At 35.0% G+C, this 20374-nt stretch overlaps 1 protein-coding gene across 1 annotated transcript in view; it reads right to left on the reverse strand.

Annotated features, from left to right (window-relative positions):
* Nucleotides 1-3109: 3109 nt before the first annotated feature.
* Nucleotides 3110-20374, reverse strand: part of ERICH2 (glutamate rich 2) — a 118591-nt gene continuing 101326 nt past the window's right edge. Inside the window, exons 10-12 of the mRNA XM_051990667.1 lie at nt 14173-14230; nt 4633-4704; nt 3110-3368 (exon numbers count right to left, since the gene is read on the reverse strand). Coding sequence (XP_051846627.1) covers nt 3238-3368; nt 4633-4704; nt 14173-14230 — 261 coding nt within the window. The 3' untranslated portion in view covers nt 3110-3237. The remainder of the gene's footprint in view (nt 3369-4632; nt 4705-14172; nt 14231-20374) is intronic.

Below are 20374 nucleotides of genomic sequence, written 5' to 3' on the forward strand. Positions count from 1 at the left end.
AAAGAATAGTAAATAGAGATGGAATTTGAGAGGAGAGTTCTATTTGAGGGAAGGCTTACATTTTTGACATGTTGAGCTTAAGGTTCTGGAGGAATATTCAGATGGAACTATTCAACAAACAGATGATAATACAAGACTGGAACTTAGAGGACAGAGGTAGACTTATTAGCAATTTTTGTGCTGGGCCGAAGTAGTATAAAATATGCCAAATGCTGCTTAATGGAAGGTGGGGAAATGAAGGTCAACACATTGGGGGAAGAGCCAGTTTGGATATATGCCACCTGATGACTTCCTATTTGAACCAATAATAATTGGTTAACAACAGTTAATGAGGTGCAAAACTCAATTGTTTCTATCCTGCTGAAATGCTATCAGCACCCTCTAATTTTCTGTGTTCAAGGACAAAATCTTAAAGGCTTTTTCCTAGCTATGGTTCTGACGGGGCAAATTAGGCTGGATTTAAATCTGAGAACTATTGTCTAGAGGTGGTCACTGAAAGCAGTGGAATATTTGAGATTCTAATGGCAGAGTATGGAGAGCAAAGAGGAGGGCCAAAAACAGAATTTTAGAAGGCTGGAAGACAGACCTTCCAAAGGAGAGGCCAGGCAGAGAGTGTCAGGAGAGAGACTTATTGGGGTTCATTAAAATAGTCACAAAATTCTTTTCTATGTTTCTGCAAAACAAAAGCCTTTCAATGGTTTTGGAATCTAAGTGTCATAGAAGAGGGATGGATTTTTTCTATCTAAGTCACAGTTGAAATTTTCTTTTTTTTAAATTATTGCTTTTTATTGACAATATATGCATGGGTAATTTTTACAACATTGTCCCTTGCACTCACTTCTGTTCCAACTTTTCCCTTCCCTCCTTCCACCCCCTTCCCTAGATGGCAGGCAGTGTTATATATGTTAAACATGTTAAAGTACATCCTAGATACAATATATGTGTTCAGATCTGTATAAGATCTGTTACACAAGAAAAATTGGATTCAGAAGGTAAAAATAATGTGGGAAGAAAAACAAAAATGCAAGTAGTCCACATTTATTTCCCAGTGTTCCTTCTCTGGGTGTAGCTGATTCTGTCCATCATTGATCAATTGGAACTCAATTAGATCTTCTCTTTGTCAAAGAAATCCACTTCCATCAGAATATATCCTCATACAGTATCATTGTTGCTGTGTATAATCTCCTCGTTCTGCTCATTTCACTCAGCATCAGTTCGTGTAAGTCTCCCCAAACCCTCAGTATTCATCCTGCTGGTCATTTCTTACAGAACAATAATATTCCACAACAGTTGAAATTTTCAGTTTCTTTTTGCCTTCTCCAAATATAAAAAATAGAATTGTGCTACACTCATTCTTTCCACACATTGTAAAGTGACTTCTGAATGTGATTATTAAAATGTAAATAAACTATTCTCTGATTTGGCTAATACTATTCACATCTTTAATATTGGGGACACAAGCATGTTAAATCCAAAAATTCAAGGCTAGAAAATTTTTCATACAGATAGGAAAGGGAGGGATGGTGCTGAATCTTGAAGAGTGAAGATTCAAAGTTAAATGAATTTCAGTTAGATGGCTTCAATCTTTTTAGTGAAGTAGGTGGTTAAGTCATTAGCTGAGTGTAAAACTAGAGCAAGGCATAATGTGGGGCCTATGTTAAGAAAACTGTTTGCCACATTTACAGTGAGACTCAGTAAGAATAATAGACTTGAACAACAATGGGGACTCACTTGAAATCATGCTACATATAGCAGGCAAACCAACTTAATTTTATGACATTGTCCAGTGATACAGAGGTCTAGAATCTTGAAAAGGACTGGAGATGTTACCTAAAGTTTTGAAAATAGTGGAAAAGTCTGAGATACAAGGAATCTTAGGGTAGCTAATAAGAATCATTAAAGTGGAAGGTGGGGTCAAGACTGAATTTTTAGTTAAATACTGAGGGTAGAGATAGAATAAAAAGGGATAAGGAGACTGGAGGTCAAGATGAGGGCAGAATGGATATAGTGTGGATGGTAAAAGAGTGGAATGAGAAAGGTAGCATCATGGAGTGATGGTTTTTAAAGATTTGGAAGTGATGAAATTCTATGAGAGAAATACCTCTGAGATGTGATTGTGAATAGAATTTTTACCCTGAAAATTCCTGAAATTTCTAAGACTTTTTTTTTTTTTTTTACCCTGAACACCACTTTACCATGCTGACCCTTTTATTCCATTGGTGGGTTTTCTCCAGAGTTTCCATTTTGAGGAGCAGGCCCGGGTGTGCCATACTTCATGCCCTCTTGATTGTATTTCTTACTAGCTCTTAGGTGCCCCCATCTAGGTACCTTTCTCCACAATAACTCGAGAGAAGGTCTGAGTGGTCAGAGGCAGTAATCACTGCTCATTATAGTAATCAAGTTGAAAAGCAAAAAATAGCCCATACCTTATAGGTGAGAAGTGACATTTTTGACTTCATAGTCTCATTATTGGGGGTGTTCTTGCTCTCTGATGTGTTCTATTTGAAAAATTTCAGTTCCTTGCATTATTTTTCCTCCCCCTTTTATATTTAATCATTTAAGAAATATAAAGTTTAGCTTTGGAAGTTTTTTTGGTTTGTCTTAACACACATCAGATGGTAGTCACTACATTAATTCCCTACATGGTGTCTGTCATCACTAATAGAAATGAAAATGATTATTTTAGCCCATTCCTAAAAGCCTGCGCTAGTATTCCCAGTATTACACAAATCTTGGGCAGAACCTATAATTTCTTCAGTATAGAAAGTTCCCTAGGAACAAAATTCCTTCCACCAATACAGATCAATTCTTCTGGAATATACTTATGGTCTTAACAGAGTTATATGAAGGCAATGACAGGTAGTGATTTGCTTAATGACATACAACCATCATTGTGTTGGAGGCACTATTTAAATCTAGATCTTCCTTTCACTCTACACTCCAATTGTAATTGGGTCACTTAATAACTAAGGTATTATCAGGAACAAATCTACTAATGATACAAAACAAAAAAGATTAAAATGTTTTGATTGTGAATGATTAAAAAAAGGGAATATTTCTAAATATGAATAAAAACTAGACCGAGAATAATAGACTTTTAAAAAATATATTTTCAGATTCATCAGAACCACTTTTATTTTTATCATCCTGTTTTGATAATAAATGCTAATAAAAAATGTGAATGTTACTAAAAATGAATGAAAAACCAATGGCCATTGAAATCATAGGAATTTTTTTTTATATATCTTCAGATTCATCAGAACTCTCTTCACTTTGATCCTTATCATCACTGCTGTCTTCTTCACTATCATCACTACTATCTTCACTTTCTTCCTCTTCTTCTTCTTCTTCCCCAGCATGGGCTTTTTCTGACACAGAAATAGAATTGTTAATAATTTTGCTTTCCTGTGCAAACATTTTGCTCATCCCTTCAAGGTAATATGCTCTTTTGAAGACTATGAGGATAAATTAACTTTCAGATAACTAGTTTGGGATCAAATATAATTTTTTTTTGTTTTTACCTTGAATAAATTTAGTGGAAAATTTTGGAATTGATTTCCCTAATGTATATAAGCCACTTTTGGAAACTGTACTATTATAATTTGATAAATTATTTTAAGACACAAAATTAATGTCAAAAACTTTTCCCTACTATATTATATATCAATAAAGGAGCACATTCTTATTTGAATTGTGAACTTTAAATTTACCATGGATCTTTTAAAAGAGAAATTTGTAAACATGGCTTTTCCATAGCTCTTTTCAACAATGTAGTTTTATAAAAAGTAAAGATGAAGACAATTTAGGCATTTCCTGTGACTTATGAGAAAGTGTGTGCTTTTAGTACTAGGGAATAGGAAAGGGATCAGCAGTAGCTTCATGTCTTTGGGAGCTCTGCTTAGGGTCTAGAAATCATGAGAATTACTTTAGATTGCATTGTGTAGTTAACAAAATCCTAGGAAATATGTCTTTGAAGGTTTACCTAATTAATGTCTCTGATTTCAGACCATTCAAGGTAGCTGTTGCTCTTTTCTTGATTATCTTCATCTAAGCATGAGATTCCTCTCTCTCTTCTCTCCCTCCCTCTCCTCTCCTCCCTTCCCCCCCCTCCTCTCTCCTCCCTCCTTCTTTCTCTTTCTCCCCCCTCTCCCCCTCCCTCCCTTCTTCTTTCTTTCTCTCTCTCTCTCTCTCTCTCTCTCTCTCTCTCTCTCTCTCTCTCCTCCCTCCTTCTCTCTTTCTTTCCTCTCCCCTCTCTCCCTCCCTTCTCCCTTCTCCCTCCTTTTCTCTCCCTCTCCTCCTCTCCCTCTCCCCTCTCTTCCTCCCTCCCTCCCTGTCTCTCTTTTTCTCTCCCCCTCCCCTCTCTCCCTCCCTTCTCCCTTCTCCCTCCTTTTCTCTCCCTCTCCCCTCTCTCCCTCCCTCTCCTCTCCTCCCTTCCCCCCCCTCCTCTCCCCTCTCTTCCTCCCTCCCTCCCTGTCTCTCTTTTTCTCTCCCTCTCCCCTTCTCTCTCCCTCTCCCCCCTCCTCTCCCTCTCCTCCTCTCCCTCTCCCCCTCCCTCCCTTCTTCCTCTCCTCCTCTTCCTCCCCCTATGACTAGTTATAAAACAAAGAAGTAGTTTCAAATTTTTGAAAATACCCATTAGCAACTTTTCTTCAATCAGTGAAGAAAACTGTTTGGCTTCAGGATTTTCTGGTTCATAGATTAGTACTGAAATTTGACAAGAGAATTTATATTATTAATGGTCAAAGTGTTTAATAAATAGACATCCCATAGAAAAATGTAGTTAAATTGTCAATGAATATGAAACTGCATACAACTACAACTAGTAATATAACAACTATAAATAACAAATCAAATAATAACTCCCCTTACTTTTATAACTCTACTTTTATGACCTTATTAATTCTCATGACATTTTTATGGTGAAGTAGCTAACAAATATGATCAATCACAAAAATCTCAGGTTCCATTCATTATTTGGGATCCAAAACATTTCTTGGACAGAGTCTTTTTCTTTTCCCCAAACAGCATGTAATCCAGCTGCAGAACAAGTTAGCTAGCAGATAAGACTGGGGGAGGTAGGAATATTTACTTTTTTTTTGGTCATTGATTTATCTGAAATTGAGCATCTTTTGTTGCTAACTTTAAACACAATGAAGAAAAACCTTTTTTTAATTTAATGATTGTTTTAATTTTTTAAACATGATAACTTATATAAAATTACTTATCTCAGGGAGAGGGAAGAGAGGGAAAGAATTTGGAACTCAATTTTTTTTAAATGGTAAATTTGTTTTTTAATTTTTATTTATGGAATAAAATAAACAATTCCATAATCTAGTATAATGAAAAAGATTGCACATGAAACTGTACCTTACTATTCCTTTTAAATATATAATAAAGTTATCATGTAAATGTCTTTTTTCCCCTTCCCACCCTAGAGATGGCTACCATTAGATAGAAATAGGTTATGTATATGTATGTATATATTGTATATATAATATATGCAAAATTAAATTATATTTATTTATTTAAAAACAAATGACAAAATTGTTTTATATGTAAATGGGAAAATATTAAAATATTATGTATAATTGGCAAACATTTAACAAATACATAAATATATGTAACAAATACATAAAATACACAGTTTAAAAAGAAAGTTTTTAAAAATACTTAAAAAAAATCTTGCTTAGGTTGGAAGTACAGTCAAGGATTACTGATAGGTGTTGTCCCATTTTAACTAGCATTGGAGCATTAATCTATTTCCTATTTAGGATGCTTCAGGTCTCCTTTGACAACCTGGTGACTTCCCATTCCTAGATGCTCACCATATTAATGCCAAACTCAGGGAATACACCCCACCCTTTTAGCATACTGCAGTTTGGAACTTCTGAGCTCAAGAAGTCTTGCCAGCACTCTGCCTCTCTAGCAGCAGATATTATAGGTATGTCATGTCAAAAGTAGTCTTCTCAATATAGAGGTAATGGAACTTTTCTTTTCACTTATTAAGAAAATCTAAAGTCAACTTTGGTCATTATCCTGTACTTCATATGTCCATGCTTCTTATACTCCCACTTGCTGCTTTTCCACATATTTGATTAATTCATTCTGTTATCTCTATCCTGACAGCATACATTTTCATACAGATCCCTAATTAAAGTGCCAGAATTTCTTTTTTAGTGGATCCATCAATACTATTTTCCTCTCATAGATCCTTTTTGTCAACATTATTAATGAAGCCATTTTTGTTGCTCAGTTAAGTTGTGTTTGATTCCTCATGACCCTATGGACCATAACATGCCAGGCCCTTCTAGCTTCCATTATTTTCCAAAGTCTATTCAACTTCTTGTAACCCCTTTATTAAGGTTGCAAGCTGATTTCCTAACATCATATAGCTCAGAAATATTTTTACACAGCCCACCTCCTCACTCCCATTTGAGACCTTTCAAATAGGTTTTTTTTTTTTTTTTGGTCTATTTCTCAGGATTTTTTTATTTCTCTCATTCACAATTTCCTTAACTTACTTTTTACTATTTATTTTCATGGCCTCCAGGGGAGTGATAGAACATCAGGCATATATTCATATGTATGCCTTGTATATTTGTATATACAAGTATATAGCCTTGCAAATAGCACAGTCTCAGAACTCTACAACTAAATTATACCTTTCACTGGCAGGATCGACAGTGTTCATTTTCTGGAAACTATGAAAGTCTTTTATTAGAAACTCCTTGAGGGAGAAGATACTATCAATTTACTAACCCAATTATGCGGATTTTAAAAAGAATAATAAAGGAATACACACCTGAGATATATTGAGTACAATTCAAAGTCTCTTGAAATTTCTTTACTCAAATATGTAAATAGAAATTTTCTTTCAATTATGCAGAGTACAACTTCCCACAAACTGTTATTCTAATGCCTCAGGTGTGCAGGTGACCCTGAGTCCTCACAATTATTCCAGAATACAATAAGCTCTTGATGGTTTTATCATGCTTGAAAGATTTTGAGTGTCAATCTGAAAACAGATTGAAACTGTTTTCCAATGACCAATCTGGCTAACTAGAGAGAGATATCACCAGAAGGCTGATGAATTTCTTTAGCCTTGGAAACCCATAAAACAAAGAAAAAAATAACCTTTAATATTTTATAAATGACTTGAAATGATGTTTTCAATGGTATAATTATGCCACACAGAATAGGCTACTTATTTTAATCATAGAAGAGGCAAAGGGGTTATGTTATCTCTTGGCATGGAGCTTGGGGTCAGTGTACAATCACTTTCCTCTCCTATCTGACAAGCTGTTTATCTATCAAAAGTTGGGGGAAGGTATATTATTCATACAACAATCTAGCATCTCAAAGACAGCAATCAGTAAATATATATTTATTAAGTACTATGTGCTAGACACTATGGATACAAAAAAGGCCTTTGCTCTCAAGGAGCTTACATTATAACCAGGAAAGACACTATTGAGATTTTTTTATTATTGTTCAATCATGTCGAATTCTCAATAATCCCATTTGGGATTTCTTGGCAAAGATACAGGAGTAGAGTAGACATTTTCGTCTCAGTTCATTTCACAAATAAGGAAACTGAGATAAACAGGGTTAAGTGACTTGCCCAGGATCATCCAGCTGGTAGGTGCCTGAGACTAGACCAACTCAGGAAAATGCGTTTTTTGACTTCATGTCCAGCACGCTTGTCCACTATAGCTCTACTTAGTGCTCTCTCTGTATGTGTATATGATATATATTTATATATACATATAGATATAGATAAATATAGAACTATCTATATGTGTAGTATAATGCTATTCAAACAAAATCTCAAACAAAAGACATTAACATGTAGGGGACAGGGATGTTGGAAAAATTTCCAGCAGAAGACAGGATTTAGGTTGAATCTTGAAGGAGCAGAGAAACTAAAAGGAGGAGAGCCATTACAAACACAAGAGGCAGTCAGAACAAAAATAGGAGTTTGGAGAGAGTAACAAGCAATAAGTGGACCACTATGCTTGTTGACTTCAAATATAACTTTTAGACACTTACTAGCTGTGTGGTCCTGGAGAAGTCACTTCCTCTATGTCCCCATTTCCTCATTTGTAAGAAAGGGGTAATAATAGCATCTACCTCTCCTGGTGGAGTTAAAGATCAAATGGGATAATATGAGTAATATAATATGCCTAACACATAGTATGTGCTACATAAATGTTAGCTATTATTATTGTTGGTCTCCTCCTCCTCCTCCTCAATATTCTTTTCTTCCTCCTCATCATCCTGAAATTAAAAGGGAACCAGTGAAGTCTAAGGAGAAGGATGGCATGGGGAGAACTACATTTTTTGAAAATCACGTTGGCAACTGAGGAGGCTGGATTAGATGGGGAGATACTTGAGAAAAGCCAGTTAGAAGGCTCTTGCATAAGATCAGATGAGAGATGAGTTGGCTTGGACTAGAATGTATTGAGTAGAGAGAGGGAAATACATATAGAAGATGTAAAGACAAAAATGACGTGGATACATGGAGGAAATCTAAGGGAAAAGCTGAAGATAACTGAGTTTGGGAGTAACTAGGAGCATGGTTGTACTCTCAACAATAAGAGGAAAGTTGGGAAGAGAGGGAAATTTTAGGAGAAAAGAGAGTGAATTCTGTTTTTGAGAATGTAGAATTTGTATGTCTGTCCACAGGACATCTGATTTAAGATGACCAAAAGAAAGTTGGTAATTTGGAATTGGCTCTCAGAAGAGAGAATGGGACTGGATATATAGACGTGGGAATCAACTCATAGAGATGATGATTGAACCCCCTAGGAGCTAATGAAATAAGTGAAATAGTATAGAGAAAAAAAAGAGAATAGGGTCCAGAGTAGATTGTGGAGGTCACTTGTGGTTAGGGCTTGGATGAAGATCAGTAAAAGAAGACTGAGAATAAGAAATTAAGGCAGGTAAGAGAACAATTGGGAGGCATCCACCAATATATTTATAAGAGTATTCAGGAGGAAGGAATGAAGGACAATAGTCAGAGCTAAAGAAAGATCAAAGGAGGATGAGGACACTGGGAAAAGGCCATTCTATTTGGCAATTAAAAGATCACTGGTACAAAACTATTTGAGGCCCATTTAGGAGATCTCAAAGCCTAAGTTCTTCCCATCTGCCCTCGGCTATCTTGCACACCAGACTACAGCCTCTAAATGAAATTGCCCCAATGATCTCTGGAAACATCAAAAGTTACTACCAAGTTGACCTGAACAAAGTGGCTTTACCCAGTTTTCAAACCAATTGGCTCCAAGTAAGAATTTTGTTTCCTGGAGAAAGGGGGGCCCTGGGACATTCCAGGAAGAATAATTAGGATGTAGAACAGATGATTCTGGTGTTTGCCTTCCTGGGTGCCCAGGTGTTTCTGGCTCTCTTTGTGGCATAAATCAAAAAAGCTAAAAGTAGGTCCAAGAGAAGGAAACCTTTAAGAATCAATTGCCTCCAGCTCATATATCAGGTCCATCCTCTAAAGACTCCTTTAGTGTGATGTCCAAGCAGCTAACCTCTATTGCTAAGAGGGACCTCTTTTCTTTTTTTTTTAAATAACTTTTTATTGACAGAACCCATGCCAGGGTAATTTTTTACAGCATTATCCCTTGCACTCACTTATGTTCCGATTTTTCCCTCCTTCCCTCCACCCCCTCCCCCAGATGGCAAGCAGTCCTTTACATGTTGAATAGGTTACAGTATATCTTAGATACAATATATGTGTGCAGAACTGAACAGTTTTCTTGTTGCACAGGGAGAATTGTATTCAGAAGGTATAAATAACCTGGGAAGAAAAACAAAAATGCAAGCAGTTTATATTCATTGCCCAGTGTTCTTTCTTTGGGTGTAGCTGCTTCTGTCCATCCTTGATCAATTGGAACTGAATTAGCTCAGATCCACTTCCATCAGAATACATCCTCAAACAATATCATAGTTGAGGTATATAATGATCTCCTGGTTCTGCTCATTTCACTTAGCATCAGTTCATGTAAGTCTCGCCTGTCCTCTCTGTATTCATCCTGCTGGTCATTTCTTACAGAATAATAATATTCCATAACGTTCATATACCACAATTTATTCAACCATTCTCCAATTGATGGGCATCCATTCATTTTCCAGCTTCTAGCCACTACAAACAGAGCTGCCACAAACATTTTGGCACATACAGGTAAGAGGGAACTCTTGAACAGCCTCAGGGGACAACAGTTGATTGTTGCTGGTAAAGTTTTCTTGTGCACCCATATAAAAATGAAATCATTTTTCCATTAAATATTGTGCATTCCAAATGGGCCTGGTCCATATGTTGGGGGTATGTGTGTGATTCAACTCTCATAAAATATCATCTCATTGCCCTTTCTCCCTAGTAGAAAGCCCCCCAGTGGGCTATGCACAAAAGCTCCATGCAAGAGCAGATAGATGTACCAAACCAAAGACTTTAAGACTTTCAATATTCTATTATGCTGTTTTTAATTTGAGAGAAAAAAACTTTTGAAAAAAGATTGAAAATTAAATTCTCACCAAATGGATATGTTTGTTAAAGGCTATTTTCAGTCTTTACATTTGGAAAAAGTCACATTAGGAACTTAACAGTATTTGGAAACAAAACTATTTTTGGCAATAGAACACAATTTTATAATATTACATCATGAGGAGTAACAAGTTCCATTCATCTTAATGATGCAAAAGGGACAGACAGAGACAGGAAGGAAATTAGCATCAATCTTGTGAGACATAGACCTTCACTTTATTTTTATAAATACCAACTGCATGATTTTTTTGTAATTTTGTAATTTCAAATATGCATCATCTATAAGAGGCTAAATAAAAAATAGATCACTGGAGAGGACTTTTGGAGACAGTTTCTGATAAACTAAATGACAGGAGATCAGAAATGAGATTGCTGAGAATTTAGAAGTAAGAGGAAAAGAAGTACAATATATTTAGTGCAGTCAGTTTTCTTAATGAGCTTAAAAGAGAAGGGAGAGATGGAGGACAACAACTCATGGAGTCAAGTTAAGTAGGGGTAAGCAGAGGAGGGAAGGAATCAGGAGACAGGGAGCTATAGAAGAATATTAGAGTAGGACTAGGTCCAGTTCAGGTGATTGTAAACTGGATTCAAGGACTGCCTTGGACATATTCTGGCTGTGTGATCCTAGGAAAGGCACTTAATTTCTCAGGGCTCTTGAGCCCTAAGAATACAAGTTTTCTTCACATTATAGCCTCACATTGGAGTTTACTCAGCCAGGAAATTCCTTATGCCAATGAAATCACAGATTCTTGGTCAAGAAAAGTCTTGTTTGGTATTTGAAGCTTTTATAATTTAGCTCCACTATACTTTTCCAGTTTGAGTTATATTAGTTACTCTCATGTACTTTATGTGCCAGTGAAACTGTCCTAAATGTTTTTGCCTGTAAATGCTATTTCATTTCCCTCCTCCATTGCCTTTGCCCACAACATGCCTATCTCTTCACCTCTGCCTTCTGGAATTCCTCATTCCTTTGAAGCTCAGCTCCAGTGCTATCCCCACATGAGGCCTTTCCTGACTTATTTACCCAGATTAATTTGTATGTATTTTCTATTATGAATCCATATTGATTACTTTCAGTAGAACATAATCTCTTTGAGGGCAGGGTTTAATTTGTTTTTCAGTATTTGTATGTGACTACCACAGTTCCTTATAAATAGTAAGCATTTAATAAATACTTGTTAATTGAACCAAAGGGAATATAGACGACATCCCTAATATTGCATTATATACATGAAATATTAAAAAGACTCAGAAGAGGACTCCAGGGTAATAGGCAAATGTTTTAGGAAGTTTTATGGAAAGATATAGACAAAGAGCACTTAGGCTGAGATAGGACTAGATAGGTTTTGATGTGCTTTGGGAAAGGGAAGAATAATAGTACCAATGAGATCTTGGGTCCATCAAAGGAGTAATGAAGTAAATATTGAAAAGCCCAAATTCTCCCACTTGAGAGACTTTAGTTGTCTGTGATAAGGAGAAGTCAAAATCAGTCAATGTCTGTCTCTGTCTCTCTGTGTTTGTCTGTCTCTATCTCTGTCTCTCTTTCTCCTTACTTCCATCTTCCCTCTCTCCCCCTTCCTCTCTCTCCCTGATAAAATTGAGCCTATAATCTCTTGTTTTACAAATGAAGATACCAAGAAATGGCAAGAATGATTTGTGCAAAGTCTTACAGTAAATAAACAAAAGAGATGCAAATGGTACCTGAAACTTTTGACTTCCAGTCCCATTTAAAAAACATTAATACAAATAAGTTTGGCTAGCGTGCAAAGTCCATGTAGAGTATTAAAGATGGGAAAAAGGGTAGCACAGGATCATGATGGCCCTTAAATGTTAGCCAAAGGAGTCAGTCTGAACTGAACTCTAAGGTCTTCAACAGGTATTACTAGTATTATTAGATTTATGAATAAGGAAGATAGAAGTATGAAGAACAGTTGGCAGAACAAATAAAAATGGAGGCTATTTAAGATTGCTGTAATATCCAGATGGATGAAGACCTGTACTTGGATATATCAGGAAGAGGATAGGATAGATGGATGTAAGGAATCTTGCAAAGATAACATTAACAGGACTTGGTATATTATTAAAAGAGGCATTGTGGGGTAGTGGATAGGGTTCAGAGAACCTTGATTCAAGTCAATACCTCTGCTATTCTGGTTATTATTTTAAGCAAATCACTTGATCATTCAGTGCTACAGACATTCCTAATGTCTGTGTACTGATGACTCCCAGAAGTACATATCCTGCTGCCCAGTATCCCCTAAATTTTGTCCAGGATTATAAATTGCCTATTGGAAAGTTGAACTGAGTTTTTTCCCCCTAAACCTTTCATCCAAACTTTTTTGTCCTTTCAGTGTCTCAAGTTTGCCATCTCATTATAATCCTTGAATCCTTCACTGTTCTTTACTCCATATATTCATGATATTGACAAATCTGACTTTCTACTTCACTCAATCCTGGGCATCTAATCCCTTCTCTGCCTTCACTTTATTTTAGGATCTTCACTTTTCTCACCATTTCCAATTCATTTTATATTGTACTGCCAAAGTAATACTTCTTAAGTGAAGATGTGATCATGTGACTTCCCTAATCAATCAACTCCAGTGGCTTCCTGGTGTCTCTAAAATAAACTCCCATGTTTAGCTTTTGAAATCTTACAGAAACTAGCCCCAAATTACATTGCCTTTTTGAATATTATTCCCTCTCCTGAATTTTGCAATCTGCTCAAAGTGGCCTTTGTTTTATTTTCTCCTCTCATGAAATTTCATTTTCTTTTTCAACACCTTTGCATTCATTTATGCCTGGAATCTACTCCCTTCCTTTAAGATGCTGTGCAGGCACTATCATGAAGCCTTTTTTGGTCCTCCCAATTGCCAGTGCCCTCTCCCAAAATACTCTTCTATTTAACTATTGTGTGTGTTCATTAATTTTATATTTATTTTTATCTAAATTTATGGGAAATCTGGATAATAATATTTGTTATTATAAAATTATATCTGACAGTTATTTATTTAGAAATATAAAAGAGAATAAAGTATGACTGTAATTACTGGTACTAGGAGACTGAGGCTGATTTTGATCTTTTAAGCTCAAGACTTCTGAAATGTAGTAGGCCAAAAATTATTGAGTGTCCATAATAGTGTCCATCCTCAATATGGTTAGGGGACTATGCAGAAGTAAACCAACTCAACTTGGAAATGGAATATATGCAAATTTTCATGTCTCATGGCAATAGGATGAAGGCCTTTGCCCCAATGGCTTCTTCCTCCCTGGGACTGGAAGCATAGTTCTTCTTTCCCAAAACCTCCATTCAAAAAAGGAGCCCAGATCAGCCATGTTTTTATTTCCCTCCTGATGACATTCTGTGTGAGTTTGGCATTATAACCTCCCTCCTCCTCTAAGGTATCTCTCTACTTTCCCCCTGCTTTTCTACTTATTGGCTGGATGCTGTTACATTTCAGTCTGGGCAAGGTTGAGACCAAAAGGGACAAGAAAAAGGTGAGAAAGTAACAAGGAGAGAAAAGAGAAAGAAAGAAAAGACAAAGGAGGGGGAATAAATTTTTTAAAAGAAAGGAAAGAAGAAAGAAGGGAATAAAGAAAGAAAACCATAAGAAAGTTGTACTTACTCAATTGACATAATTTTTTTGCCACAGTATAGTTTCGGCTCATTACTGCTCTTAGGAACTAAAAGAAAAAAATAATTAATAGATTTTAGAGTTTAATATAAGATATATTACCCCTTCTCTTAGCTATTCATTATTTATACATATCATTTAGGAGTGTGCCTAATCAACAAATAACTATTTATTGAGTGCCTTATTATGATTTAACTCTTTCAAATAAAATAATAATAGCTGTCTTAAGAAAGCACTTTAAGCCTGAAAAGCATTTTATATTCATTATCCAATTTGTCCCTCATAACTGTCATAGATATTATTTTCTTACAGAAGGTAAAGAGAAGTTAAAATGACTTGCTTACAGTCACATAGCAATGAGATATGAGAAGCAGGATTTCAGAGAAGGTCTTTCAAATTCAACTCTTCTCCCTCCATTGAGGGAGGAGCTCCATGGAGTAAATAGGATAAAGTACAGTAGATAAAAAACATACTATAGTTTTTGCTGTATAAGAACAGGACTCATACTTCTGGGGACTTTGATGCTACCAAGGAAAAAATTCATTACTATTCTCCAGCAAAATCAAATTGATTTAGTATAGTTTTAGCACTTCATTTTTTAATCCATAATTTACTTTCAATTATGTAGAATTGTGATGAAAATAGTTGGAATAAATGTAGGCTTGCAGAACCATACAAAAAGTCTTTTAGGAAGAACCACAAATAAATTATTAATTTATTGAATCATCATTTATTAAGCACTTAAAATGTATAAACAGTATGCTATACATTATGTTTGTGGGAGATAAAGATGAGTAAGATGTGATCTCTATTCTCATGAACCTTACAATCTGTTGCAGAGATCTAACATATTTCTGATACCTGCTTGTCTTCTAGTGTTAAAGGATCAAAAGAAAGGCAGGCCCCTAAAACATTAGATGGTTAATAGATAATTAGAACACATAAAAGATAAAATAACACTGTATTTTAAGAAGATAAATTCAAGTAAGGAAATCCAAGAACCTGAATGGGGAAGCATGGTTGAGAACATTTGGGTGAAGACTGATGAAGGCACAAAACAGAAGTAATTTTGTTGAAAAGGGAATTCAATAGACAATCTGGACTGAGAAAGGAAGTAAACGAGGAGCTTGGAAAACAGACCACAAACCTGGCAAAGAGGAATGATATAACCATGATGAGGGCTTAAATTACCCAGACATCTGCTGAAGTTGCTCTCTCTTAAAAGCAGAGCAGCTAATAATTTTAGGACTTGTCTTAATGACAATTTTTAGCCTTCAAAATGCAAAGGAACCCACAAAAGAAACTTTGTTTTTGGATTTGAATCTTATCAACCAGAAGGAACCAATTGCTGGAGGGAGAAGAGTGGGAACCTTGAGAGGAACCTTCCCAGTTTCTTTGTCAGGGTCTTTACACATTTTACAATCCAGCAGTGCTGTCCATTCCACAAATACTACTCTATCTTCCCACCTGAGCCTTTCTTCATGCTGTCTTCCCCTCCTGAGTTGCCTCCAATTCTACTCTCTGAAAAAGATTTTGCCTAGTGCACCTCTCTCTAAACTCACCCAGAACATTCCCTTAAAGATTACTTTCCATTTACATTGTATGTATTTTGTGTATTTGTTGTTTGCCATACCCTGTCCTTTCTTAGAAATGTGAGCTCCCTAAGAGATATGAACCCTGGCTTTTGCCTCTCTGTATTCCCAGCCCTTAGGTGCAAGGTTTGGCACATAGTAAGTGCTTAATAAATGCTTGCTGTTGAGTATGATTACAATAAAGTGACTTCTCTCCTTTTCTTGAGTTTGTGATATGAAAAAGGAAAACATAAATTTCTACTAGGGATAGATTTTGGAAGAAAAGATTTTAAAGACTTCAGAGGAGAAAAATATTTTTTTTATAGAAGTCAACCGAGGTGGGATAGCAAGCTCCCAATAGTGAAGCCTGAAGAAAGAAAAACAATTACAATGAGGAAGAAAAAGGGGGCTTCTCTGAAGAGACCAACATGGCTTCATAGGGAACACACACACACACACAGAGCTTAGTTTTTTTAAAAGCCAGGTATAGAAAATGGAAGCAGGGTCAGTTAGCAAAATAAATACAAAGACATGATGTGGTTCTTTAAGTGTGTATCAGAATTGCAAGGGAAAGGAATTCCTCAGGTGGAGGAAAACTATGGAAAAATTTAAAAAAGCGTTTTGAAAGCCAAAACTGGTGAGAAAAGGAGGATCAAAGGAAGCTATGAGGAGATAAGATAATGACTAACATCAAAGAGAAGGTAGAGTCACTGATTCTTATTTTCCAGTTTTCTGCTAAGGAGTTTCTCTCACCCTGGGTATCAGGATCATATCTGTCTTAAAATAGGGAAATACTTAGGTAGCCTGCCTTCTTTATTTTTGCAAACAGTAGAGCATGAGTTCATTGTTCTTTCACTTGTATATTCATCTGGGCCTTCTTTTCTGTGGTTCTTTCTTTAGAAGCTCATTTATGGTTTTATTCAATTCTTTTTTTGATGTATGTTTATTTAAATTCTTTATTTATTATTCTATTTAAATGGCAATTTTATATTTGTATAAGTCTTCATCAATGTTATTTATCAGTTTTGTTGGCACATAGTTGAACAAAAGAGGTTTTTTTTTTTTTTTTAACAATTTACTTCTTCAGAAAAAAGTACTTAATTATCTCTTTACTTCTCTATCTATTGACTACCTGTTAGCTATTTTTATTATCATTTCCAGTGGCTGAAAAATTAGAAGTATATTATGAACTAAAAAAATGAATCAGAAAGGACAGAACAAAAATGGCCAAGAAATAATTGATATACAAAGTAAGTATGTAAAAGTATTAACAGAACACTTAGTGGCATTGAATGAGTTCAAGTTATATGGTTCAGATGAACTATATCCTCAGGTACAGAAAGAATTGATAGGAGTAATTGATGAACCACTAATGGGAGAGGTATTCAAAGATTAAGGAAGAATAAATGTCCTAATTAAAAAGAGAGAGAGAAAATGGAATCATTTAATAAATATGACTACGATTCCTAGCAAAATCCTATAACATTTATTTTATAATAGCAGTGGTTAGTGAATATCTAAAAATGGATATGTAATCCCAAAGAGCCAGCATGACTATATATAAAAATAGGTCATTCCAGACTAATTTTATTTTGATAGGTAAATTACTAATTGGTGGATCAGGAGAAAGATGTAGATACATTTTACTAGATTTTGACAAAGTATTTGACTAAATTTAGTCTTCTGATATTCTTGTAACAAAAATATAGTGCTATGAGCTGAACAATTATATAATTATATGGATTCAGAATTAGCTGAAAGAATTAGAGAATGGACTCAAAGAATATTAATTGTTCAATATTAACTTAGAAGGAGGTCTCCAGTGGAATTCCTCAACATTCTGTACTAGGCTCCACTGTTAACATTTTTATCTTTGATTGGGAAAAGGGATACATGACATCCTTATGAAATCTGCAGATGATACAAAGTCAGTCAAAGAGTAAGTATGTATTATCAAGTACTTATCTTTCCAGGCAATGATGCTAGGAATAAAATAAGAGGCAAAAGACACTTCCTGGAGGCAGACATCACTTCGGTTTCTAAAAGGATTCTCCTATCTTTTAGCCCGTCTACCCTTAAACTTGAGAATTACCTCTGATCATCTGCACAGTTCTATTTCCTTTTCAGAGCAAGATGAAAGAAACAATTAAGAACCAGAGAAACTTGCCAAACTTCAGGGACAAGTATATTTTGGTGGGAAAGGAACTACTTGGAGAAAGAAAACACTTCAAATAGCAATAATATATAAGAACTTTCAGTTTTCCTAGAAGTGCCAATATTTATGGAACTGAAGAAGTAATCATGTTTATCAACCAGGGAATAGTGATCCACTTTAAGAATCAAAGTTTAGGCATCATTGACTACAAATATGTTTACTATTTCTATTGATGAAGATGTTAATAAACTTCTAGATTTCACTGGGAATGTTGATGAGACTTCTAATAACAGGGCAAAATAAATTTGAGTATCAACTTTTAAAAGTTAAAACTTCAAAAAGTTATATGAAGGTGTTCTTTTATTATCATGTGGCTTCTCTCTCTCTCTCTCTCTCTCTCTCTCTCTCTCTCTCTCTCTCTGGTTTATGGATCTGGAGAATTAGATTTCTAGCATTTTGAAGGCCACTGAATACTGAAATCCTTTTCATTTATTGCTTAAACACAATTCATTCTTTTCAGCTTAACCACACTGAACAAGGATATAATTAAAGTTTGAAAAAATATTACTGAAATCTTTACCTAGTTAAAAAAAAAAAGACAGTATCTGCCCTTCAAGGAGCTCACAATCTAAGGAAGAGGAATAGATAGTATCGTAGATGGTAGAGTAAGGATATCAATATATTGATAGATTAGAAAACTGAAATGAATTTAATGACATGGAATTTCATTAATAAATATAATAATAATAATAAATGTACTATCTTATATGGGGATTAAAAATATCAATTTTTTCATCTTACAAGATATGAAGAAGGAAGTATGTATCCAGCAGCTGGTCTAAAAACAAGGTACTCCTTCCACATGGCAACTTTCCCTATCAAAGTTTTGATATATCAGGAGTCAGCATAAGAAATTAAATGAGATTTTTTGGAGTTTTGCAAAAGCCACAGATGACACTTTAAAAAGCCAGCAAATGATGCAGAACCTATGACCAAACACTTAACCCAAATTTTACAATAAGAAACTGTAAACATCTCATAAAAGAAAAATAAAAAATTCAGATTTCTTTGGTACAAAAAGAGGTCCAAAAATGTTTACATGGATTTTCCAGATCTAGGGGACACCATATATCTTCCCAATATGAAAGGAATAATTATATAAGTTTTAGCTAATTTGCAAGCTCAATGAGTAGAGTGAGTTGAGGCTATATTAAGAAGCATGGTTGCCAGGAAAAAGGCAGTGATAGTCCCACTGTAGTCTACACTGCTCATACTAAAACTTGAGTTTTGTATTCAGTTCCGAGTATCATATTCTAAGAGCTCATTGATAAACTAAAAAACATTCAGAGAAGAGGCAACTAAAATGGCAAAAGTGAATGACCTAGAAATGTTACTACAAATACCCAGGGATGGGAAATGATAATTGTCTAAGTATTCAGTGCGCTATACCATAAAAGAAGTATAAGATTCATCCTGCTTGATTGTAGAGAAATAATATGTAGAATTTGCAAAGAGATAAATTTGGTCCTGTTGTAAGGAAATAATTCCAACAAATAGGGCAAACAGAAAGTGAAAAGGCTTGCCTCTATAGGTCAAGAATTCCCTTCTTTTGAGGTCTTCTAAAAAGGTTGAACTTCCCTTCATTTGTAGAAAGAATTCTTGGTTATGGATTAGACTAATTATGACTTCATATTATATTACAGGGGGAAAGTAAGAGAAAGAATTTGGAACTCAAATTAAAAAATAATAAATGTAAAAATTGTTTTTACATGTTATTAGAAAAAATAAACTATTTAAAATTTTTAAAAGTTCCACATGCTTGAGTTTTTATTACAAAAGTGTTGTCATGATAGACATATATACCCTTCTTTGTTTTTTTTGTTTTTTTTTAGAGGATTACATTTTTTATTATAGCTTTTTATTTACAAGATATATGCATGGGTAATTTTTCAGCATTGATAATTGCAAAATCTTTTGTTCCAATTTTTTCCCTCCTTCCCCTTCTCCTCCCCTAGATGGCAGGTTGAGCAATACATGTTAAACATTTATTTATTTATTTTATATTTATTTTATTTTATAATAACTTTATATTGACAGAATCCATGCCAGGGTAATTTTTTTTTACAACATTATCCCTTGCACTCACTTCTGTTCTGATTTTTCTCCTCCCTACCTCCATCCCCTCCCCTAGAAGGCAAGCAGTCTTATATATGTTAGATATGTTGCAGTATATCCTAGATACAATATATGTTTGCAGAACCAAACAGTTCTCTTGTTGCACAGGGAGAATTGGATTCAGAAGGTAAAAATAACCCGGGAAGAAAAACAAAAATGCAAATAGTTCACATTCATTTCCCAGTGTTCTTTCTTTGGATGTATCTGCTTTTGTCCATCATTTATCAATTGAAACTGAGTTAGGTCTCTTTGTCAAAGAAATTCACTTCCATCAGAATACATCCTCATACAA

Source organism: Antechinus flavipes, chromosome 3 (assembly GCF_016432865.1).
Source record: "Antechinus flavipes isolate AdamAnt ecotype Samford, QLD, Australia chromosome 3, AdamAnt_v2, whole genome shotgun sequence".
NCBI classification, from domain to species: Eukaryota; Metazoa; Chordata; class Mammalia; order Dasyuromorphia; family Dasyuridae; genus Antechinus; species Antechinus flavipes.